Source organism: Cnephaeus nilssonii (assembly GCF_951640355.1).
Source record: "Cnephaeus nilssonii genome assembly, chromosome: 1".
Lineage (NCBI taxonomy): Eukaryota > Metazoa > Chordata > Mammalia > Chiroptera > Vespertilionidae > Cnephaeus > Cnephaeus nilssonii.
Genome location: NC_137072.1, coordinates 30,191,196 through 30,216,581, shown reverse-complemented (window position 1 = coordinate 30,216,581; position 25,386 = coordinate 30,191,196). Strand labels below are relative to the sequence as shown.

The following is a 25,386-nucleotide window of genomic DNA, read 5'->3' as shown; positions in this document are numbered from 1 at the left end:
GGAAGCACAAAAGTTAATATAACTTCTGTGAAAACTTGAAACTTAAAATATAGTAAAACTTCAATATAACAGATTAATTTAGGAGAGGGGGTGTTTGTTAAAAGTTGAAAGTCCATTATATAATAAAGTAGATTTTCCAAATGATTATGTTTAAAAATTGACAAATTAGTGAGTTTACCTGTTTTTACTTAGGTAGTAGTCACATTTGTGTAATTAAAATTATGTATGAAAAGTTTAATTTCACCAAAAAGTTTTCTATATGTATTACTCTAATTCTTCCAACATATGGCCTATTAACTAAAATTTGTTAAAAATAACAATGAATTAATAACAAAAAGCCCAACCTGTTAATTTTCACATGTGACATACAGACCAGAAATTTTGTCTGTTAAATCGAGGCCCCCAAAAATCAAGGGTTCACTGTATAAGGTATTTAAAGTCTCTAACTGCTTGATTTCCACCTTCTCAATAAAATCTACCTTCTCCCAGGCACAAGGGCAAAATACCCTTGATTCTTATTACTTATTCATGTAATATCCCTCTTTAGTTACATATAGTCTAATTTTCATATTTCCACTCCTTTCTTCATAAGTGTTCCACAGATAATCTACCACAGTCCTTTTAAATGTATAGCTCTGCACTAGAGCTGGGGAGAAGCGGAGAAAACTGAAGACCTGTTTGCTGGTAGTCTTTAACATTTAGGTCATAATTTCAGAATTATGTGTGAAACAATTGTGTTCAGGACAATCTCCTCTTCAGACTAAAGGGAGGTGATTAAGGACATGGACTCTGGAATCAAAGGACTTGGAAAGACAAGATTTTGAACCCAGGTCTTTCTAGCTTTGTGACTTTCTAGCTTTGTGACAGGAATGTGTCAGAACAAGAAAGCTATTTAATCTTTCTTCCCCTTCTTTTAAAAAAATAAATTTCAACAAAGTATATACACTGAATAAAAGGCCAAATGCCACTAGGCTTATCAGTCATTGCCCCTACCCTCCCAGGGCACCCTATTTTCAATTCTCTTAGGTGACCACTTTCAACTTTAGCTGTGTCTTCTGGTATAACTCCATGTTTCTAAATAAAATACCTGTATAAACTTTAGATATTCCTTTAATGAAAAACACCTTTCCACACACACATAAAAATACACTTCTTCCCATCCTCTCATAGTAATATCATTATTTTTATTAAATCAGTATTCAATGTTGCACTAAATTGTACACATTAATCATGAGTGAGCCACAATGGGTAGTCAATTTCCTTTCTTACACAACGTTTTGTTTTTCTGACTTTCAAATTGCATATGCTTAATATTCAGTTACCAATTAGTATTTCAGCCTAAAATTGTACTACAGAACTAAAAATAACCTCTGAATAGATAGATACATCAAGTGTTTTTGGAGAGCTCCTTTGTGGAGCACTATGTGGTCCAGCTTCAATCTGTACTTGTGCTCTCTACTAGCTTTGTGACCTTGTTGGAGGATGCTGAGATAAAACACTGATCTACAGATATTCAACACAATTCCAGTTTGCAGAAACTGATGACCTGATTTTAAAACTCATATGGGAATCCAAATGATTTAGAACAGCCAAAATAATTTTAGAGAAAAACAAAGTTGAAGGACTGAGTTTAAGAATTACTACAAAGCTAAAGTAGTCAAGACTGTGGAATTGATGTAAAGATAATACCTACAGATCAAAGAAACAGCATAGACAATTCAGATACTGATTTTCAGCAACACTGCCAACATACTTCAATAGGGAAAAATCATTTTTACAACAAATTGTGCTATAACAACCCAAATGGAAAAATCCATAAACCCTGGGCCCTAACTCAACCCATAAAATTCAACTGGAAATGAATCATAGTCTTAAACTTAACAGCTAAAACTATAACATTTCTAGAAAAAGATCATAGGAAAAAAGTCTTTAAAAATATTTTTATTGATTTTAGAGAAAGAAAGGGAGGAGAGGGAGATGGAGGGAGAGATCATACATATCCCCTACTCAGAATCCAGCTTGAAAAAAAAAAAAGTTGAATATAGCTCTGGCAGGTGTTGCTCAGTGGTAGAACTTCAGCCTGAGTGCAGAAGGGTCAATGGTTCGATTTCCTAGTCAGGGACACATACCTGGGTTGCGGATTCATTCCCCACCCTGGATAGGGGGAGGAAGGCAACCAATCTTTCTCTTTCTCTCTCTCTCCCCTCCCTTCCACTCTCTAAAAATCAATGGGAAAAATATCCTTGGCTGAGGATTAACCTTTTGCACTCGAACTTCAGCCTGAGTGCAGAAGGGTCAATGGTTCGATTTCCTAGTCAGGGACACATACCTGGGTTGCGGATTCATTCCCCACCCTGGATAGGGGGAGGAAGGCAACCAATCTTTCTCTTTCTCTCTCTCTCCCCTCCCTTCCACTCTCTAAAAATCAATGGGAAAAATATCCTTGGCTGAGGATTAACCTTTTGCACTCAGATGTCAAGTGTGACTCAACACAGTTAGCATCAGTAGCAGCTCGAGAAAAAAGCAAGCGAGTGCAAAGGGTTAATGAAAAAAAAGAGAGAAAGTTGAAAATACTGAGTGGGCCTAAGCTGTCAGTCAGACATCCCCTAAGGGCTCTTGGACTGTGAGAGGGCACAGTCCAGGCTGAGGGACCCTGCCCCCTCTGAGTGCACAAATTTTCATGCACCGGGCCTCTACTTATTTATAATAGCGAAGATATAGAAATAACCTAGGTGTCCATCGATATATGAATGGATAAGGAAGAGGTACCGCATGCGCGCGCGCGTGTGTACACACACACAAATATTAGACACCAATAAAAAAGATAAAATCTTGCTATTTGCAACAATGTGGATGATCTAGAGCAGTGGCCACCAACCGGTAGTCTGTGGACCACTGGTGGTCCATGAGGTCCAAAAGGTTGGCGACCACTGACCTAGAGTGTATTATGCTAAGTGAAGTAAGTCAGGCAGAGAAAGAAAAATACCATAAGGTTTCATTTATATGTGGAATCTTAAAACAAAACAAGCAAAACAAGAACAGACTCATAGAAACAGAGATCAAAGGAACAGTTACCAGAAGGAAGAGCTGAGAGGATGGATGAAAAGTGGAAGGGGAATACACTAAAAATATTGTGATAAGATTACATGGTGACAGATGATTAGAATTAGTGGGGTGATCACACTGTAAAGTATAAAAATGTTGAATCACTATATTGTACACCTGAAATTAATATAACCAATATAAGACTGTATACCAACTATACTTAAATTAAAATTAATTAAAACTGATTGATGTTTCTCTCTCATTGATGTTTCTAACTCTTTATCCTTCTCCCTTCCTCTCTGTAAAAAAATCAATAAAATATATTTTAAAAAAATCCATATATATAAAAGCCAAGCGACTGGAACGATAGGTTGCTATACGTGCACTGCGGCAGCACATACCTGTCCTGTGCACCAAAAGGTTGTTGGTTCAATTCCCGGTCGGGGCATATAGCTGGGTTGGGGTTTGATCCAACCCAGGCAAACAAACGATCAATGCTTCTCTGTGACACTGATGTTTCTTTTTCTCTCCCATTTTCTTTTTATTGATTTCAAAGAGGAAGGATGTGGGATAGGGAGAAAATCATGAGAGAGAATCATTGACCAGCTGCCTCCTGCACGCCCCCTACTGGGATTTGAGACCACAGCCCTGGCATATGCCCTGACCAGAAATTAAACCATGACCTCCTGGTTCATGGGTTGATGCTCAACCGCTGTGTGCCAACAGCCATGTTTTATTAGTTATGTACCCCAGGGTTTTACTTCTTATATTCCTGTCATGACTCTGCAGTTCTTCCCACTAACAGTATCTCTCATTTCCTCATGATTTTGGGTTTGGCTATGCGACTTGCTTTGGTCAATAATATCAGGTAGAAGTGACAGCATGTCAGTTTCAGGCCTAATATGCCTTAAGAGGACTTGGGTATTTCCACTTGTTCTCTGTACCTTTGCAGTTTCCATGAGAAAAGCATGCCCCTGCTAGCTTATTGGTAGATGAGGGATATAAAGTATACAGTTCCACTCTCTACAAGCCTAATTCAGCCAATACTGTAGAAATGTAACAGTAAATGATTGTGATTATGCCGCTGTATTTTGGGATGGTTTGTTACTAAGCAATAGTTAATTGATACAAATATATCACACACAAAAAAAAGGTTATGGGGTGGGGGAACCACAATTTTCTACAAATGATGGGGGGGGGGATGGCCACAAAGTAGATCATGTGTGGTCTCCCCTATTATGTTTCACCCGCAAAAATGACTATTTGTTACAGAGACTGTGTGACACATAATCCTAGAATATTTACTGTCTGGATCTTATGAAAAAGATCTTCTCACCTCTTCAAGTAGGTGAAAAATGCAACCTAAAATTCCAATATACATTTAAAAATAAATAAATGAATACATCACTTCCATACCTACTAGGATGATTGTAATCAGAAAGCTAAGTGTCAGCAACAATGTGGAGAAATTAGAACTTCCCATATATACCTGGTGGGAATGTAAAGTGGTACAGCCACTTTGGAGAACAGTTTAGTAGTTCCTCAAACGCGTAAACATGTTTACCATATGATTTAGCAGTTCCCCTACCCAAAAGAAATAACATGCTCACACAAAAACCTGTACATGAATGTTTATAGCACGATTATTCATAATAGCCCCAAAGTAGAAATGACCCAAATGTCCATTAGTTGATGATTGGATTAAAAATGTGATATATCCATGAAATAAAATATTTGGCCATAAAAAGGAATGAAGTATATGCTACGAATGAATGAACCTAAGCCAGTCACAAAGACCACATATTGTATGATTCTTTTTTTTTTATGAAATGATCTAGTATAGGCAAGGCTATAGAGAGAGAAAGTAAATTAGTAATGGCTAGGCCTGAGGGTAGGGAACAAGAGGGGTGAGGAGGATGGTTAAGGGGTACCGGGTTTCTTTTGGAGGTAATGAAAGTGTTCTAAAAATGTTAGTGGTGATAAAGTGGGTTGCACAACTCTGAATATGCTAAAAGTCATGGAATTGTACACTTTAAATGGGTGAATTGCATGCTATATTAATTATATGGCAATAAAGTGTGTTAAAAATGAATTAGTCCTGGCCAACGTGGCTCAGTAGTTAGAGCATTGGTCCTCGCATTGAAGAGGATATGGGGGGGATAAATGGTGATGGAAAAAATAATAAAATAAATTTAAAAACAGAAAATACTATAGAATGAGAAATGTATGATATTCATAAAAAATTTTTAAATGTCATATACAAAAGTTTTAAAGTTTTCCAATATCAAAATAATCATGCACAGAAGAAATAAAATCCAAGATATCCCTGGTTATCTGCAATGCAAAGCCCATTTGGAGTCAGTTTTATATTTCAAAAAATGACCAAAAATATAGCAAATCTACACACCCAGAAATGATGTAAGAAGTGATGCCATCTCTCTAGCAGTTCTGCAAGGGTTTCCCCACTACCATACTCACAGAATCCAATAAGGAGTTAGGAACAAAGGCACTCAGTAAACCTTCAAGAACCATACAACCGTGTGTGGCGTGTGTCACCTCTCTCATCTCGATGGCCCCACCAAAGTCACTCCCTAAAGCCCCCTGCCGGTACGGCATTTTAGCCTATTCCTTCTCTCAGTCTCCTCTGTACCCAAGCGCTTTGGTAGGCAGCTCTGGCAGGCAGCTCGCCGACCATTTAGGTGCCCCAGGCAGCAGAGGAGAGCCAGAGCTGGGGGTGGGGGCCCCGCCAGCCCTCCTCACCTCATGGTGAGTGGGGGAGGGGGCTGTGCCGATGCGCCACCGGACCTGCCGCCAGTGAAGGCCAGTGAGGTTGCCAGCCGCGGGACCAGGCTGCCACGGGGGCGGCACGGGATGGCGCCTTTTAAAACTCAACGAGGGCGACCAACCGCGAGCTGGCGAAAGACCTAGGTAGGGGAGTCGTGGGGAGCTGCAGTCTGGTCTGAGAGCAGGCAAGCAAGCATAGTGCCTTTGGTCTTCTGTTTTTTAGGTCCTCCAATACCCAAAGGTGGACGTTATTTTACAATGACCTCTCCAAGCTTCAATTTCCTGGAGGGTCTTGTCCGCAGGCACCCACTAACAAGGTCAGTGTTAATCCCAGACCGAATTTGAAATCCATGTCTTTTCACTACAGTGACCCGATATTATTCTAATTTGCCTCTATTAAGCTTTTCCATTATCTTCAAATAAACTCACCAACTACGGTCATGGGGCTTTGTTGTACAATTTACAAAAATAAAAGGACTGTTGAATATCCCCAAGAGATGCTAGTGCCACCAGCACATGGGGTTGTGGTGGGGATGCTAGTCCTTCCCACTAAGCAATGAGGCCTTAACAAAACTCACCAAAAATAAAATTGAATGGGGAGGAGAGAATTAAGTATTTGGCCTGACCTAAGGACATGTTTACTCTTGACTCATGTTTTAACCAAGTAACCTCAGACATCAACATGCATTTGCTGACAGCATCTGCATTTGCTAGAGGAAATCAGGAGATTCTGGAGAATCATCACTGCTATTGTGCTGTACATATAGAATACAGGAAAATCTGAGCTCACAAAGCAAACTACTAAAATAGTTAAAGAATCATATAAATTAATTATATACTATTTAAAATAACAAATTCACTTTGGATATTTAGTATACCCAATGGTGCCTCTTTTAGAAAAAAATATTTTTTGGATTTATATCCACTGTGTAAAATAAGTTATAGTTGTAAGTAATATGACTTTTTCATTTAACTGTGGATTAATTTTGAATTTAATATTCAGTTTTTGAATATTGTTTTAATATTCTAAAATCCAATCCAACTGCAGAAAGTATTTTTGCATATCAAACAGATGCTTATAATCTTTTATCTACATTGTATAAAAAGTCAGCAGTTTCTTTGGAAACCATACTTTTCCATGTAAAAACCTTTCATTAGAATCACTTCAAAGTTTACATAGTGACATTTTTAGGCATCTTTATATATAAAGTAATTGACCTCTGTTCTGGCTCCCCATTTTAAACTTGTCTTATTAATTTGTGCTTTAGCATTAAACTATCAGTCTGCAATGAAATGGCCGCATTAATGTATTTATTACGAAGATATTAAGTAGTTTTGTCCCTCTTACAAGAAAATTTAAGGACAAATTTCTCTCATAATTACATTTTAAGACCTGCTTTGAATTCTTTTAATTATTACATATGACAAAAGAGAAAGTGATACCTTATCCATGCCACAAGGAAGCTTTTTGTTTTTGAAATTGCAACCACTCCTAGATACACTCCATCTCAAACGCCCTGAGCACAGAACAGTCCTGTTCACTAAAGGTGGCTCACAGAGAAGCAGAAGATAACCACAGGGTGAAGCCAGGCCTCAAGAACTGGGGTCTTGAATATTCTTTCTCCTAATAAGGGAGCAGGTGTACCCAAAGGTAATTAACAGGATCTATTTCACCATGCCAAAAGGGTAGTGAGTCTTCACACAGAATATTAGCTAGGGATTTAGTTCTTCAATTAAGTATTATTAAAATATTAAGAGAAAACAGAAAGTATGCCCCAGACACATTTCTTATAATGAAAGTAGTAACTAAAAAAAAAGAGAGACAAATTTAAAAACAAAATCCCAATTGAGTTAATCAATAAAAACAGAAGCTGGTTCTTTTGAAATATATTAGACTAGAGGCCCGGTGCACGACATTCGTGCACTGGGGGGAGGGGGGGTGTGGTCCCTCAGCTCGGCCTGCACCCTCTCGCAGTCCAGGAGCCCTTGGGGGATGTCCAACTGATGGCTTAGGCCCACTTCTGGCTGAGTGGTGCTCGCCCTGTGGGAGCGCACTGACCACCAGGGGGCATCTCCTGCATTGAGCATCTGCTCCCTGGTGGTCAGTGTATGTCATAGCAACCAGTCGTTTTGATTGATTTGCATACTAGCCTTTTATTATATAGGATAATCTTTTAGCAAATATAATAAAGAAAAAATTTAGCCCTAGCTGATTTGGCTCAGTGGATAAGAGCGTTGGCCTATGGACTGAAGGGTCCCAGGTTCGATTCCGGCCAAGGGCATATGCCTGGGTTGCCGGCTCAGTCCCCAGTAGGGCATGTGCAGGAGGCAGCTAATCAATGATTCTCTCACATCATTGATGTTTCTATCTTTCTATCCTTCTCCCTTCCTCTCTAAAATCAATAAAAGTATATTTAAAAAGTAATAATAAAAATTAAAAAAAGAAGGAATTTAAATATCAGGAACAAAAAGAAGGCTATTACTACAAATATAAGGAAAAGACTCTTAAAATTTGCATACACTATTTATACTAGTAAATTTGAAAATGTAAGAATATAATTTATCAACACTGGTCTAATGGAAGAAACATTTGAATAAACAAATTATGAGGAAAAAACAATTAGTCATAGTCCTACCCCTTCTCCCAAAAGACAATTCCCAGAGTTTTGCATTTTGGATATTGTTTGTTTGTTTTTTGATGGAGAGGAAACATCAATTGGTTGCCTCCAGTACCCACCCAGACCCGGACCAAATTGCAACCTAAGCATGTGCTCTGACTAGGAATCGAACATGCAACCTTTTGGTGTATGGGACAATGCTCCAATCAACTGAGCAACACACCCAGGGCAAGTCACCGAGTTTTATTATCAAGTTTTACTTTTTACTTATCAGATTATCAAAAATCCATAAGTTTGTTAATGCATTCTATTGGGAAAGCTGTGGAAAACAAAGTCAAAAGCAAAGCAAAAGACCAGCAGAAAAATATATACTATGTTATTTAGCAAAGATTTATTTATACATTAAGATAGATAAGTCAATAGAATATAAAAATGGAAATTCACAATTCAGGAATTATGAATAGCCAATAAATACATTTCAAAGCACCTCCAATGTATAGATTTAAGAAACCAAATAATCACAAGCAACAATACTACAGCAAAACAGCAGAAAACTAAAGACAAAGAGAAAAAAGTAGCTAGAGAAAAAGGTGGAGAGACTGATAGGTGACTTTTCAATAGCAATAATGAAAACTAAAGACAAAGAGAAAAAAGTAGCTAGAGAAAAAGGTAGAGAGACTGATAGCTGACTTTTCAATAGCAATAATGAAAACCAAAAGACAGAGGAATGAGATCTTCAATGGACTAAAAAAATTTAAAAAAAGAATAAAAAAAGGACTGACAAACTAAAATTCTATATTCAGCAAAAATATCTTCCATAAATGGCCCTAGATGGATGGTCTAAAACATATGTAACACCTTAATCAATAAAGAAATTAATAAAGGAAGCAATGAATAGAGAAAGCAGTAAAAATGCGGAAATGTACATAAGCACTGACTAAAACACAATAACAACTCTAAACAGGTCTCCCTCTACTAAGAATACTTTTAAAAATCCTATATAATAAAAGCATAATATGCAAATAGACTGAACGGTAGAACGACCGAACGGTGGAACGACTGGTCGGTGGGGGGTGGGGCTGGTGAGCAGTTGGCGCCAGGCCAGCCGAGATGCGCCAGGCCAGCCGAGATGCGTGCCAGCAGGCAGAGGGAGGGGAGAGCGATTGGGGGTGGGGGGGGGGGGTTGGGCAGCGGTGACCAGCTGCAGCAGAGGGTCGATGGCGCCCGATCGCCCCGATAGGCTTGCCTGGTCGCCTCCCACAGAGGAAGGCCAGACTGGTGCTTAGGCCCGCTCCAGGGGCACGAATTTTCATGCATGGGGCCTCTAGCTTAAATATCTGATAGTAACACACAGTCATGAAGGGTTGAATGAAGTTAAACTTCTAAGATTCTTGTATTGTATCAGAGGACAGTAAAGTTATCAGTTAATTTTAGATTTTGAATAAGTCAAAGATGCATATTTCTAAAATAACTATAAAAGAAAAAAGTACACTTTCCAAACTAGTATAAGACAAAAATGGAATGATAAAAGATATTAAATCAATATTTAACAATAACAAAAAGGAGAGAAAATAAATATAGAACACCCAGGATAAATAGAAAGCACAAAACAGGAGCTATTGTAGTAAATGTAAATAGGTTATATGTCCCAGCTAAAATTGTTTTAAAATTGCATTAGAAAATCCCCACAGTCTTTAAGAGTGAATATGACACTAAAGCTCTCTCAGAATACAGTAATCCCTAGATTTTGCATGCCTCAATTTAACAGACTTCAAATTTAACAGGTGTGGTTTGCATATCTTATGTGAATAATTACTGTTAATTTAAAAATGCTTTTAACCAAGATTTGCTTATAAATAAATTAATAGGGGGTTTTTGTTATTCTTTTACTGTTATTTTTAACAAATTCTAGTAAATAAGCCATACTTGGAAAAAAAGCACTGTAATTTCATTGACATAAATAAATATAACATATCTACAACTACAGTCTACATAAATTTAAATCCAAGAGTCTCTGCTTGTAAGCAATGTTCGGTGAAAGATTAGCAAATGATTAGCACGTGATCACACTGCATCTCAGGAAATAATACAGCAGTTTTTAAAAATTGATTTGAGAGGAAAGGAGAGGGAGAGGAACAGAAACATCAATGATGAGAGAAAAATCATTGATCGCCTGCCTCCTGCATGCCCCCCACGTGACCTCCTGGTTCATAGGTCAACACTCAACCACTGAGCCAGCTCAACCACTGAGCCACGCCAGCCAGCTAGGCATCTGCAGCAGTTTTAACTCCTGCTGGCCTGGTGTTCCAATGTGTGCTAAGCCACACCCCAGCTATGTGCATTTGTTTACTCTCAATGATGGTGAATGCACACATTTAACTAGACCTACACAGTATAAATTTAAAATTACAGAATATATATAGAAAACATTATGGTGAAATTAAATTTTTCACACATACTTAATTTTAATTACATAAACGTGTCTACATTTAATTTGTCAATTTTTTAACATATGCATTCAGAAAAACTACTTTATTATATAATAGACTTTTGGCTTTAATGGACACCCCTTGTCCAAATTAGTCTGTTATATCGAAGTTTTACTGTATTCTAAGTTTCAAGTTTTCACAGAAGTTATATTAACTTTTATGCTTCCTTACTAATAAATACTAGGGTAAATGCCTCTTCATGGCAACAAAAAGGAATTTGATAAGTTATCTAGTGCAGTGTCCAATGCCTCGTACATACCAAGCCTCCAGTAAGGCAGTTTGTAGAGAGTCAGTGTCAGAACTGAAAGAAGCCTTAGAAAGATAACCAGAGGCCCAGTGCATGAAAATTCATGCACTGGAGGTGGGGGTCCCTCAGCCTGCCTGCCCCCTTACCGTCCAGGAGCCCTCAAGGGCGGGAGGTGACCCGGTGATCAGGGGAAGGTGACGCCCCCATCACACCTCAGCTGCTGCTACTGCTGGCAGTGCAAGCCTCGGCCAGCTCTGGTTACCTGAGCCTCGAGCGGCCCTGGGCGGCTGAGGGTGGGGCCAGCTGCACCATGCGCCTGATGCTCCCCCCGCACCCCCCCCCCCACACCCCTGCAGCTGAGCTGAAAGGACTGTGGGACTCCGGTGGCAGGCGCAAGGAGCGCTGAGGGCAGGTCCCGCCACACCACACGCCTGCCATCGCCACCCACCCCTGCCACATGGTTAAAAGGACTGGGGGACTCCGGCAGGGCTGAGGGGACTGGGCACTGCCATCTTGTGGCTATGGGCACTGACATCTTTGTGATGGCATGATGGTCAATTTGCATATTCCCTCTTTATTAGATAGGATTACTGTAGTCTATTTTTTGTGTTTTTTTAAACTTATTAACACAAAAAAGGAATATTTGATAGAGATAACCACAAAGCAAAAAAAAAAAAAAAAAAAAAAGTCAATGAGAAGATAATCCTAACTGATAAGCTACAGGCAAAATGAATTAACAGAAAGGGGGGAGGGGGAAACTGGAACAAAATATTCAATATTAGAAATGAAAAAAGGAGACATAATTACACATGCTTCAGACATTGATAGTAAGAGGGCACTTTTATTTTATTATTATTTTAAAAAATATATTTCATTGATTTTTTTACAGAGAGGAAGGGAGAGGGTTAGAGAGTTAGAAACATCAGCTGCCTCCTGCACACCCTACTGGGGATGTTCCTGAAACCAAGGTACATGCCCTTGACCAGAATCAAACCTGGGACCTTTCAGTCCACAGGCTGATGCTCTATCCACTGAGCCAAAATGGTCAGGGCAAGAGGGCACTTTTAACAACTCTGTGCCAATAAATACTAAAAATTTAGACAATATGGACAGAGTCCTAGAAAAATCTAACTTACCACGACTGACAAAATTAAAAAAAGAAATCAAGAGTAATCCTGTAACCATTAAAGACATTACATCACTAGTCAAAATCTGCTACTAGCAAAACGTCAGACCTAAATGGGTTCAATGGTAATTTCTACCACAACTGATTATCTACAAGAGAAAAAGTTCAATTATATTTATATTCCAAATTACACACCAGTAACAATTCCAATTATACAGACATGAAATAAAAAATTTTTAAATCCAGAACTTCTGCTCATAAAAAAATACCACCACAAAGTGAAAAAAGATATTTGCAACCAACTTCATATACTTAAACCAAAACAATATATTGCAACAGATTGAATGCAGAAGCAGACAAGAGAGACTAATTATCAAAGATATTTGCAAAAATGGAAAACAAAGCCACTCTTGTCACGAATATTTTTTGTTTTGGAAAATAGTTACTTTTCATTAAAATGTTATTTATGTTAAGGTATAATCGGTTTATTTTTATTATTGCTGTAAATATACAAATAGATGCTCGATGTACTTAAAACTGGCTAGTTTTAATGTCTAATATGATATAATCCACAGACACAAAAAGTCTTTGGGGTCCTCAATAGTTTTTAAAAGTGTAAAGAAGTCCTGAGCCCAAAAAAGTTTCTGAATTACTGAACTATGGGCACATGTTTAATGTTTAACAAAAGTAATTTACAGAATATACAGTATGATTCTATTTAAATAAAGTTAAAAAACAGATGAAAGTAAACAGTACAATAAAACTATAAAGGAAGGCAATAGAGTAATTAACACAAAATTCAGAATGACCATGGTGATGGGGCAGGGAATACTTTGCTTCTAGGGAGAGGCACATGCTAAAGGCTTCTAAGGTACTTGCAGTGTTCTATTAAGCTGAGTACACACATACTTTTCTTTTTTACAGTACACATATATATTTCACAACAAAAATTGTAATATAAGAAACAAGGAGACATACCTATTCTCCTAGAAGGAAAAACTCAAAGGATGTCTCTTCTCAAATTAATCTATGAATTCAATGCAATCACAAACAACATCCCAACAAGATTTTCTATAGAACTTGAAAAGATGATTCTAAATTTCATCTGGAAGAAATATGCAAAAGAAGAGCCCAAAACTTTTTTCAAAAGAAAGTATCAAAGTATGTTATAAAGTTACAATAATTAAAACAGTGTGGTAACAGATATATAGGTCAAAGAAGAGTTCAGAATCCCCCCCCCCCCCCCCCAAATAAACAAGCAAAGGATATGATCTGGCCAAAAATGTTTAACTTTCTTGTTATCCAAGGATGATAAAAATTAAAATGACATTTTATTTTCAATTACTAGAAAATTAGTAAGATATTAAAGAAATAAAGTTACCATCCAGTGCTGACTAGCAGAAAGATAAAAACACACCGTTTTAGCAACTATAAAAGCTACAATAATTTGAGGGCCAGTTAACAGTATTATTATCCAGTATTCTCATAGGGAATCAATTCTACAGAAATATTATCATGAGCATATAAAGCATTGTTTATAATAGCAAAAAAGATAATCACTGCAGCATCGTTACAGAGAAAAAAACTTGAAAATAACTTAAGCATCCATTCAAAAAGGGATGAAAGACTCACTTGATAGATGCCATATCTACTTAATTATACTAAATAGATATCATACTGCATTTATATCAAATGGCTATGTCTCAAGCAAGTTTTTGGGTACTGCAGATTGTAATTCATTTAAGCAACCATGTTTGGATTACAGGAGATGCTCATAATACAGTTTTTAAAGAGAACTGGTAATATCCGCCCAGCCACTGTGGCTTGGTGGTTGAGTGTGGACCCATAAACCAAGAGGTCAGGGTTTGATTCCCAGTTAGGGCACAGGCCGGGTTGAGGGCTCCATCCCCAGTAGGGGGCGTGCAGGAGGCAGCCAATCGATTATTCTCTTATCATTGATGTTTCTCTTTCTCCCTTCCCCTCTAAAATCAATAAAAAATATTTTTAAAGAGAGAATTTGGTAACATTTGGGCAAATGTCCTGAAAACACAAAATTTCAAACACTGCTCTTTGTCTTTCTAAAATAATTGTGTACAGTCACTTTTTTATTTTTCTTTAGTGTGGGTTATTTACTTATGTACTGAACATACTGTATAGTGCTAGCTAGTTCCAAAAGGCAGTTTTTCAACACAAGAGTATTCTTACACTATCAAGGAGTATCTGCTTTGTTATAAACCTCCTGAGTAGGCTTACTACCAATCTCAGATCCTATAATATTAAATATATACACACCCTTTTTTCAGGAAAACATTAATATAACTACAATAACACCATAAACTTCTACAACACCTAAGTTTAGAATATATTTTCATAAGCCTTACCATTCAAATTTTACCTTACAGGGATAATAAAGAAGAGTCAGGGAGGTATATTTAAATTTTTGGATTTCAAACAGACAAACGGTGATTACATTAAACTTGAGAATTTTCAACGTATCGTCTTCAAATTTTGAGGCTAATCTGCCAAGTTCTCTCACAAAATGCGGCTTGGTGCCACCCTCAGATAAACAGCGGGGTTGCACGTACCAAAATATTACGACGCTACTTCGGTTGGTTGCTAAATAAGCCTCCCCATGGACAGACTTGTCCTTTTACACCTACTTTAAAAAAGAAAGGGTCACACACTGCCATGAAGTCTCTACAGAAAGAACGTGTGGTTCAGGGTTTATAGAGAACATTTAGAAAATTAACAGCCATTCCAAACCAAATAAGCAAAGGTTTATTTACTATAATGTCCATAAAGATGAAACTGTCCTCTAACAAGCAACTCAAAGGAAATGCTTACACCGTTCCAGACTTTCTGCCTCAAAAAGGGGAAAGGTAAATTCTGAAACCTTATACCAACTTGTAAAACGCTGACTTTCCAGAAACAAATTATGATGATACTGAGAATGGCCACAAGTGGTATCAGGTGGAGAAACTTAAAAAGCAGCAAAGCAAAAACGACTCTGAAAATTCCATCCCCTCCTACCCCTTACCCTAGAGCAGGGCAAATAGGCAAGATGCGTCAGTCATTAATCATTCACAAAAAGCATGCAAATACAATTTAAAAAATTTTTAATTACAATAGCTACGCCACAAACGCCGAAGCAACTACGCCATGCACCGTAGCCAGCTGTCTACGAAGGTCCACAAACCCAAGCGTCCACACGGGGGAAGTTTTACCTGTCCTTTGTGCTGGCGCGGCCCCCGAGATTTTGGGGTTATTCTTCAATGTCTTCTCCATGCTTTTATATGCTGTCCGCTCCTCACACACGCGCTTCCTTTCTCTCGATCCCTCCCGGCCAAAGGTGCCAGAGATATTTTCGGACCTTGTTAATATGCCGCTTTCTTTGCCTCCTTCCTGGCAAGGGAGCCTTTGAGTCGCTTTTTTTGCGGGACTCCCCCTCCTCCCGGATGTCCAATGGCCCCTCGACTCCCGGGTTAGCACAAGCTCGTCAGAGGCGCGCAGGACCCTCCACGTCGCAGCCCGTCCTTCTATCCGCCCTCGTGCCGCGAGCTTCGGGAGGACGGCCCTGGCCTTGCAGGGCGGGCCCGATGCGCAGGCGGGTGGAACGCGGCCCGGCGTCCAGGCTCGGAGCCTGCAGGCCCCGCCGCGCTAGTCAGCCAAGCGTCGCCCCTCCCTCAGAGGATCACAGAAAGGAACCGACCCCCGAGACGCCTCGCGATCGGAGGGAACAGGTCGACTCCCAGTGACGGCGCTGGCAACCGGAAGTAAAACCCCATGGCCTCAGGAAGGAGGGCGGGGGGAAGAGAAAGTGAAAACTGAACTGCAACATACTTACTAAAGGTAGAAGCCAATCACCGAGAGAAGGAGACGCGCAGGCGCAGGCTGGGACTGACGTCCACGCGGCGCTCGCTTTTCGCCTCTGCGCAGGCGCAGTGCTGCCGAGCGCTCCGGGATTGGACAACGGGATTTGGAGCGCGCAGCCTCCTGGCGGGTCTTCTCGCGGGGCTTGAGAGCCGTCGATCGCGCAGGCGAGGACGCGGAGGCGCCCCTGTGACGGGCTGAGGGAGTCACTCTCTCTTCGGTGTGGAGTCTTTGCCTCTCCTTCGTTGCTCCCTGAAGCTGGCCCTGTGAGGCTTGTTTTATCTTGCTCGAAAGCGACATTTACGAAATCTGGTCCTTGTAATTTAATAAATGTTAAATCTATGTAATATTTGTTTACGTGGTTGTTCCTTCTAGAAGTTTATAATCTGCAGAGAGCCAAAGGGACCACAAGTAGCACTAATTCTACCAATGAGAGGTATTGAGTACTACATGCGACACCATGAAACAGGTCCTGTGCCACATGTTGGGTATAGAAATATTCATTAAATGGCATCTTTTCCTGGTTACTGTGGCCAGATGCTTCATTAGGCACTAGGATTACAGTCATGTACAAGCTAGACAAGGACCCTGCACCTGATGAAACTTATTCTAGAGGTGTATGACAAACAGGAGTAAATTACCGCTATCACCACCGCAGCAAAAATAGAATTTCATTGAACAATGCTGCTGTGAAACCAAGCTGGGAATGTTGAAGGATGAGGTTGGAGGCTGGAGGCCAGGGGCAGAACAGGCACAGATACAGGATCTCCCTGAAAAGGACATTCTCCGTCAAACTTCAATGATAAAAACAGACCAAGCTAGTCCTTGGAAGATGTGGAGGAAGAGCTTTCCAAGCAAAAGGACAAAAGTGCAAAGGCCCTAGAAGTGAAATTGTGTTCAGGAACTGAAGAAGGTTGGCTGTAGAAGAAGAGAATAAAATAGATATTTTGAAATACACAAAACCAAAATATACAATTCTATGACTTATCACTTATGAAACCACCAACCTGGTCAAGAAATAGGACGTTGCCAAAACCCCAGACACTCTCTCTTGTGCCACCTCCCAACCTTTCCCTATCGACAAACCAAACCACTACTCTAACTTCCATGGTAATCTCTTCCTTAACTTTCTTTTTTTATTTTTTAATATATTTTTATTGATTACAGAGAGGAAGAGGGTGGGGAGAGAGAGAGAGAGAGAGAGAGAGAGAGAGAGAGAGAGGAGAAGAGAGAAACAGTAATGATGAGAATCACTGATTGGCTGCCTCCTGCATGCCCCCTACTGGGGATGGAGCCCAAAACCCTGGCATGTGCCCTGACCAGGAATCAAATGGTGACCTACTGGTTCCTAAGTCCATGCTCCACCACTGAGCCACACAGGCTGGGCTATTCCTTACCTTTCTTAATCAGGTTTTGTGGTCCCTGAGAAGGACTCCTGGTAGCTTAACTAGGCTCACATTTTTAAAAAGCAAAAATATTTAAAAAGCTTAACAGCCTTTTTCACATAGGGGCCTCTCATGCAAACTGCACTTCAGGGAGAAGCTTGCACTGAACTACCTGCCTGCACTGTGTTTCTGCCATCTGAGCCAACCCTTATGTAGGAGTTCCTGGAATCCTATTTCAATCAACATGACTGAGGCTTTCCCCATCCAATAGGACCTTTGCAGCTATACAGCGGGGGGGGGGGGGGGGGGGGGGAGAGAGAAGAGAAAGTGAAAGTGTACCAATCAAACTGTGAAGATTTGGAGTCCTCATTTGCATAAGGATAGATCAATCAAGGACTAGAGTAGGAACTTCTGTCTATAAGTCAGCTTCTCTCTGGCTCTGGGAATGCACTTTTCCTTTCCAATGAAGACTGTTTCCCTGGCTGAGCAGAAACACTGAACATCTTTCTCCGAGTAGAGGGAAGCAGACAGGGGGAGCAGAACAGAGCTATCTATCTGGAGAGAGGCCTGATCCCAGAGCTGCCTCACAGCTGTGCTGTGCAACAATTTAGTTGTTTTGCACTGAATCAAGTTTCCTTCTTCACCGCACCCCAAACTGGGGATTTCTGTAGGCACCAACAAGCATCAGTTGACAGTTTTCTGCATAATTGTATATCCCTAAACTTTATCAGTTAGTGGTTTCAAATTTATATAAATTGAATGATTTTGTGCTTGATTTCTTTGGAGTAAATTCTGAGATTCATAATTTTGTGTGTACTGATTCTTTCATTTTCATTATATACAGATTATCTCTCACTTTCAAATAGTTTGCATTGTGTCACTTCACTTTTATAAAAGACATTAGTACCTATTTTCACTACCAAAAAAAAAGAAAAAAGCCATTAGTGTACTAATGTAGCAGGGTGAAATATCATGATGTTTTGGAAAGTGGGGGATACTCTTCACTTCTCACCATTTTGGCTTATGAAAGGTCTCATAAGGAACACTCTACTCCTCCAGTGGGGGAAATCTCTAAATGTAAGTGGTGGATATAGCACTTTTTTTTTTTATCCATTGTACTGTTGATAGGCATTGGGTTATTCCCAGTTTTGGCAATTATGAACAAAATTTTTTTCCACCGTTGGCCAAATTTACTTCTCTACCCCATTGATTTGCTTTTGGCCATGTGAATTTTTTGACTGATAGAGTATGAGCAGACATGATATGAACAGGAGTCTTAAGGATCCATGTGTAATTTGATTTGGCTCTTGAGCTCAGATGATGCACATGAGAAGACCATGTATCATGTGGCCATTCTCCTCCAGTGAGGGCTCTCAGAACAAACATATATGGAGCAAATGGGAATGCAATCTGTAGCTCAAACCCACTTTATATTAGCAGAATTTTAGATAACCAAAGATCAGTGAGTATGAGAATTAATGCTGTTGTCATAAGCTACTGAGTTTGGGGTAATTTATTATGCAGAATTATTGTGGCAATAAAGAAGGCATATGTTAAACTTTAATAGATAATGCCAAAATTTTTGCAAATTGGTTTTACCAAGTTAACTTTCCACAAGCAATGTATGAAAATTCTAATTGCTCTACATGTTTGCCAACACTTTTTTATTTTAGCTATTCTGGGGACTATTATGGTTTAAATTTGCATTACTTCCAACTTTTCTTCAAATATGTTTTGGTTATTCTCTTTTAAATTCCTTATAAATTTTATATTAAGCTTATAATTTCTACCTAAAAAACAACAACTGCTAGGATTCTGTCTGGGATTGATTTAAACTATAGTTCAATTTGTGAAGAATTAACATCTTAATATTCTATCTTCAAATTCATGAATATGATATCTCTAGATCTTTAAAAATTTCTCTGAGCAATGTTTTTAGTCTTCAGTGTATAGGTCTTGCACACATTTTGTTATATTTATCTTTTTGTCTTGGTGATATTTAAAAGTTTTAATTTACAATGGTTTGTTGCTAGTATATAGAAATAAAATTGATTTTTCCATTTTATTTTATTTTTTTTAATTTCTTTATTGATTAAGGTGTCACATATTTGTCCTCATCCCCCCATTCCCATCCCACACCCCTCCCCATGGATGCCCCAACCCCCTGTTGAACTTAACCATTGGTTAGGCTCATATGCATGCACACAAGACCTTTGGTTTATCTCTCCCCCCTCCCCCCACCCTCTCCTATCCTCCCTCTGAGGCCCGATAGTCCGATCGATGCCTCCTTGTTTCTGGTTCTGTTCTTGTTCATCAGTCTATGTTGTTCATCATTTCCCCTAGATGCGCGAAATCATGTGTCACTAGAGATATACTTATAAGAATTGAATGTGAGACGAGCAATAATAGTTATGCTGACAGGCAAATGAATCAGTCTGTAGTGAGTTTCTTTCTGGACCAACCTTATATTCTGCAACTTGCTAAACTCACTTATTGGATCTCATAGCTATTTCTGTATTTTTTTTTCTTTAACCCTCAATGGATATTTTTTCCATTGACTTCTAGAAAAAGTAGAAGGGAAGGAGGAGGAGAAAGAAACATCGATTGGTTGCCTCCCACATGCACCCCTACTAGGGAACATGCAATTGAGTGAGGTACATGCCCTTGACCTGAAATTAAACATGTGACCCTTCCTTCTGCAGCCCCAACGCTCTCACTACTGAGCCAAATTGGCCAGGGCTATATTCTTTTTTTCTAAGACAAACATGTTGATTGCAAATAAAAATACTTTTTTGTTGTTTGAAATCAGGTGTGTGTGCACTGGACACACCTGTAATGGTGCACATGGATCACATATCTGCGGTGGTGGATGTGGTTACTCTCCCACTGGGAAAGAGGTTGTGTCTGCTATTTTTGATAAATCTATTCCTGAGAACAAAAGTAGAAGTGGGGAAATCTAACAAAGAGATACAACATGCTATCTGTGTAAAATGGACTGCTGACAGCAAGTACATTATGTGTGGGTCTGATGAAATAAATATTCATCTATGGAAAGCTAATGCGTCTGAAAAATATGGTATGCTTACATCACCAGAACAGGTAGCCAAAGATTATAACCAGAAATCAAAGAAAAATTTCAACATCATCCTCATATAAAATGTGTTGCTCGTCACTAACCGCTACCAAAAATCTACCTTCAGCCAGATTCAAGAACAGCGCATCATGAAAGAAGCTCGTTGACAAAGGAAGTGAATGGTATCAAAGAGCAAGACTGGATCTGTGTGAATCATGTCAGAGAAGAAGAAGCACATAGTGGCAGTTGTGAAATAATATTTGGTATTCCTACCAATACTGATGTATAATTATTTTTTACATTTTGATTTGCAAACTTTACAAATAAAAATATAGTTAATCCTTGAACAACATGGGTTTGAACTGGCCAGAACCACTTAAATGCCACATTTTTAAAAATAATCATACAGTTGGCCCTTTGTATTCCCGGGTTGTTCATCCATGGATTTAGCCAACCTGGGACCATAGCAGTATTTTCTATCCAAGGTTGGGAATCCGCGAATGCGGAGAGACGACTGAAGTTATAGGTGGGTTTTTAAAAATAGGTGTTTTTTAAAAATTGATTTTAGGGGGGGGGGAGAGGGAGAGAGAAAGAGAGAGAGAGAGAGAGAGAGAGAGAGAGAGAGAGAGATTGGTATGAGAGAGATATCAGTTGGTCGCCTCCCATATGCACCTTACTTGGGATGGAACCTGAAACCTGGGTATGGGCTCTGACTGGAAATTGAACCGACGACCTTTTGGTGCACGGAGGACACTCAACCAACTGAACTACACGCGTCAGGGCTATATGTAGATTTTTGATTGCTCAGGGGGTGGATGCCCCTAATTCCCAAGTTGTTCAAGGGCCAGCTGTACAGGGTGTAGCATAACGAGCAGTTATACTAGTGTAGAGCTTTAGTGTTGCTCATTTTAGCTTCCCTGAAAAATTATCTTTAAAAGGTGGCCTGGTTGATAAGACTATCCAACATTATATCCTTCATCTGCTTTCTTGTTTCATTGAAGAATACAGATTATTTAAAATTAACTTATTTTTTTCCATTAGAAATTGCAAGTGTACTTTCTGATCTATTATTGTAAACACTAAACATATAAATTTACATTTAAGACCAAACCTTTCTTGTGTTACCTCTAATATTACTTTGAGTAATTTATTGCAATGATTCTTCCTAGGATTTCACAAAACATGTAGAAGAACTATGTCAGAACATTTTTCAATTGAATTTATTTTCTGTATTTTATATTTGGCTTTTTGATAACTTAAAGATCATCAGTCTGCATTTATGTAACTTTCATAAATGATAATAATTATAACATCATCAAGTCACAATAATAAAACATCTTTTTTTTCTCAGCAAAAACAAAAAAAGAAAAGAAAAGAAGAAGTAATGTTATTTCTAGTTTCAGATGATATGATCTAGTATATAGAAAATCCTGAGGAATCCCATAAAAACCTACTAGATGTACTAAAAGAGTTCAGGAGGGTTGCAGTATACACGATAAATATACAGAAATCAATTGCACTTGTCTATCCTTGCATGAACAATCCGAAGATAAAACTAAGAAAACAATTCCACTTATGATAGCCTGAAGAATACTTAGGAGTAAATGTAACTAAATGAGTGCAAAATGTATACTCTTAAAACTATAAAACATCGTTGAAAGATATTAAAGAAACTAGAGGCCCAGTGCACGAAATTTGTGCACAGGGTGGGAAGGGTGTGTCCCGCAGCCCAGCCTGCACCCTCTCCAATTTGAGACCCTTCGAGGAATGTCCGACTGCCCGTTTAGGCCCGATCCTACCTACCGGGATCAGGCCTAAACGGGCAGTCGGACATCCCTCTCACAATCCAGTATTGCTGCTCCCAACTGCTCACCTGCCTGCCTTCCTGATTGCCCCTAACCGCTTCTGCCTGCCAGCCTGATCACCCCCTAACCACTCCCCTGCCAGCCTGATTGATGCCTAACTGCTTCCCTGCCAGCCTGTTTGCCCCTAACTGCCCTCCCCTGCAGGCCTGGTCACCCCTAACTGTCCTCCCCTGCAGGCCTGGTCCCCCCAAACTGCTCTCCCCTGCAGGCCTGGGTCCCCTCTAACTACCCTTTCCTGCAGGCCCAGTTGCCCCCAACTGCCCTCCTCTGCTGGCCTGGTCACCCCTAACTGCCCTCCCCTGCAGGCTTGATCACCCCCAACTGCCCTCCCTTCCAGGCCTGATCCCTCCCAACTGCCTTCCCCTGCTGGCCTGATTGCCCACAACTGCCCTCCCTTGCAGACCCGGTCCCTCCCAACTGCCCTCCCCTGCTGGCCATCTTGTGGCGGCCATCTTGTGTCCACATGGGAGCAACCATCTTTGATCACATGGGGGCAGCCATCTTGTGTGTTAGAGTGATGGTCAACTTGCATATTAGTCTTTTACTAGATAGGATAGAGGCCTGGTGCATGGGTGGGGGCCAGCTGATTTGCCCTGAAGGGTGTCCTGGATCGGGGTGGGGGTTCCCTTGGGGCGTGAGGCAGCCTGGGTGAGGGGCCTGAGGTGGTTTTCAGACCGGCCACGTGCCCTGGCGACCCAAGCAGAGGCCCTGGTATCTGGGATTTATTTATCTTCTATAAATGAAACTTTGTAGCGTTGAGTGGAGCCAAGCCTCCTGCTCGCTCTGTGGCCTCAGCCATTTTTGTTGGGATTTATTTATCTTCTATAATTGAAACTTTGTAGCCTTGAGTGGAGGCCTGGGCCGGCCAGGGTGTGTGGGAAGTTTGGCTTCCTCCATTGCCCGGGAAACTCAAGCCTCCTGCTTGCTCCCTGGCCGCAGCCATCTTGGTTGGGTTGATTTGCATACTCGCTCCTGATTGGCTGGTGGATGTGGCTTGTTGGTGTAGCAGAGGTACGGTCATTTGCATATTACTCTTTTATTAGATAGAATATAAATAACTGGGAAAATATCTCATCTTGGATCAGATGATTTATAATGGTTAAAATGGCAATACTCACCAAATTGATCTACAGATTACACACAATCTCTATAATATTTGAAAATGACTTTGTAGAAATTGAAAAGCTAATTCTAAAATTCATATGAAATTGCAAGGGACCCAGAATAGCCAATAAACAAGTCTGAAAAAGAACAACAAAGTAGACAGACTCATACTTCTTGATTTAAAAACTTACTGCAGCATGGCCAGTATGGTTCAGTGGTTGAGCATCAATCTATGAAGCAGGAGGTTACAGTTCCATTCTCAGTTGGGGTACATGCCTGTGTTGCAGGCTCTATCTCAGTGTGGGGCATGCAGGCTCTATCTCAGTGTGGAGGCAGCTGATCAATGATTCTCTCTCATCATTGGTATTTCTAACTTTCCACATTTTTAAAGTTGTATATTAAAAACAACTTTAAAAAAACTTACTGCAAAGCAATGATAATCATAACACTGAAGAAAAGAGAACCCTGGTGTAGTATTAGTGAGAATGTAAATAGGTACAGCCACTATGGAAACAGTATGAAAGTTCCTCAAAAATAAAAATAAAACTGCCATATAACCCAGCAATTCCACTTCTGGGTATTTATTCAAAGGAAATGAAAACACTTAAACTTCATAAGATATATGCACCACCAAGTTCATTGCAGCATTATTTATAAGAGTCAAGGCATGAAAGCAACTTAAGTGTCCATTGATGGATGAGTGGATAAATAAAATGACACACACGTGCACATGCAAACATACACCTCATTGGAATATTATTCAGATATGAAAAGAAGAAAATCTTGCCATTTATGACAACATGAATGGATCTTGAGGGCATTATAGTACATGAAACAAGCAAGATAAAAACAAATATCGTATGATCTCACTTATATGTGAAATCTAAAGCAAAACAAAACAAAAAAATGAATTAATAGATATGGAGAACCAATTGGTGACAGGCAGAGGTAGGGGGAGGGGTGCAAAGTTGATGAAGGTGGTCAAAAGGGTACAAACTTCCTATATAATAAAAAGGTAATATGCAAATTGACCATCACTCCAACACACAAGATGGCCACCCCCATGTGGTCAAAGATGGCTGCCCCCATGTGGACAGAAGATGGCCACCACAAGATGGCCTGCAAAGGAGGGTAGTTGGGGGGCTATCTGGTCTGCAGGGGAGGGAAGTTAGGGGTGACCGGGCCGGCAGGGGAGGGCAGTTGTGGGCAATCAGGCCTGCAGGGGAGGGCAGTTGGGGGCAACCAGGACTGCAGGGGAGGACAGTTAAGGGCAATCGGGCTGGCAGGGGAGCAGTTAGGTGTCGATCAAGCTGGCAGGGGAGTGGTTAGGGGGTTATCAGGCTGGCAGGCAGAAGCGGTTAGGGGCAATCAGGCAGGCAGGCAGGTGAGCAGTTGGGAGCCAGCAGTCTTGGATTGCGAGAGGGATGTCTGACTGCCCGTTTAGGCCTGAGGGCAGTTGGACATCCCTCAAGGGGTCCCAGATTGGAGAGGGTGCAGGCTGAGCTGACAGACACACGCCCCTGTACACGAATTTCGTGCACTGGGCCTCTAGTTCAGTTATAAAATAAGTCATGGGGATGTAATGTACCACATGGTAAGTGGTAACATTGTTTTTTATATTTGAAAGTTGCTAAGAAAGTAGATCTTAAAAGTTCACATCACAAGAAAAAATTTGTAATTGTGGGTGATGAATGTTAACTAGACTTACAGTGGCAAACATTTTATAATATGTACAAATATTGAATTATTATGTTGTATACCTGAAATTAATATATTATAT

At 40.0% G+C, this 25,386-nt stretch overlaps 1 protein-coding gene across 3 annotated transcripts in view; it reads right to left on the bottom strand.

Moving 5' to 3' along the window:
- The window catches only part of TASOR2 (transcription activation suppressor family member 2), a 93,828-nt gene extending 77,710 nt beyond the window's left edge, over positions 1-16,118 (bottom strand). The window contains exons 1-2 of one of the 3 annotated variants that reach the window (XM_079778782.1): positions 15,534-16,117; positions 13,288-13,414 (exon numbers count right to left, since the gene is read on the bottom strand). Coding sequence is in view for 2 of the 3 variants with exons in the window: in XM_079778785.1 (XP_079634911.1) it covers positions 15,534-15,594 (61 nt within the window). In the remaining variant the exon portion in view is untranslated. Of the gene's footprint in view, positions 1-13,287; positions 13,415-15,533 lie in introns of all 3 variants that reach the window. The other 2 variants (XM_079778785.1, XM_079778780.1) reach the window with 2 other exon arrangements.
- Positions 16,119-25,386: the final 9,268 nt, after the last annotated feature.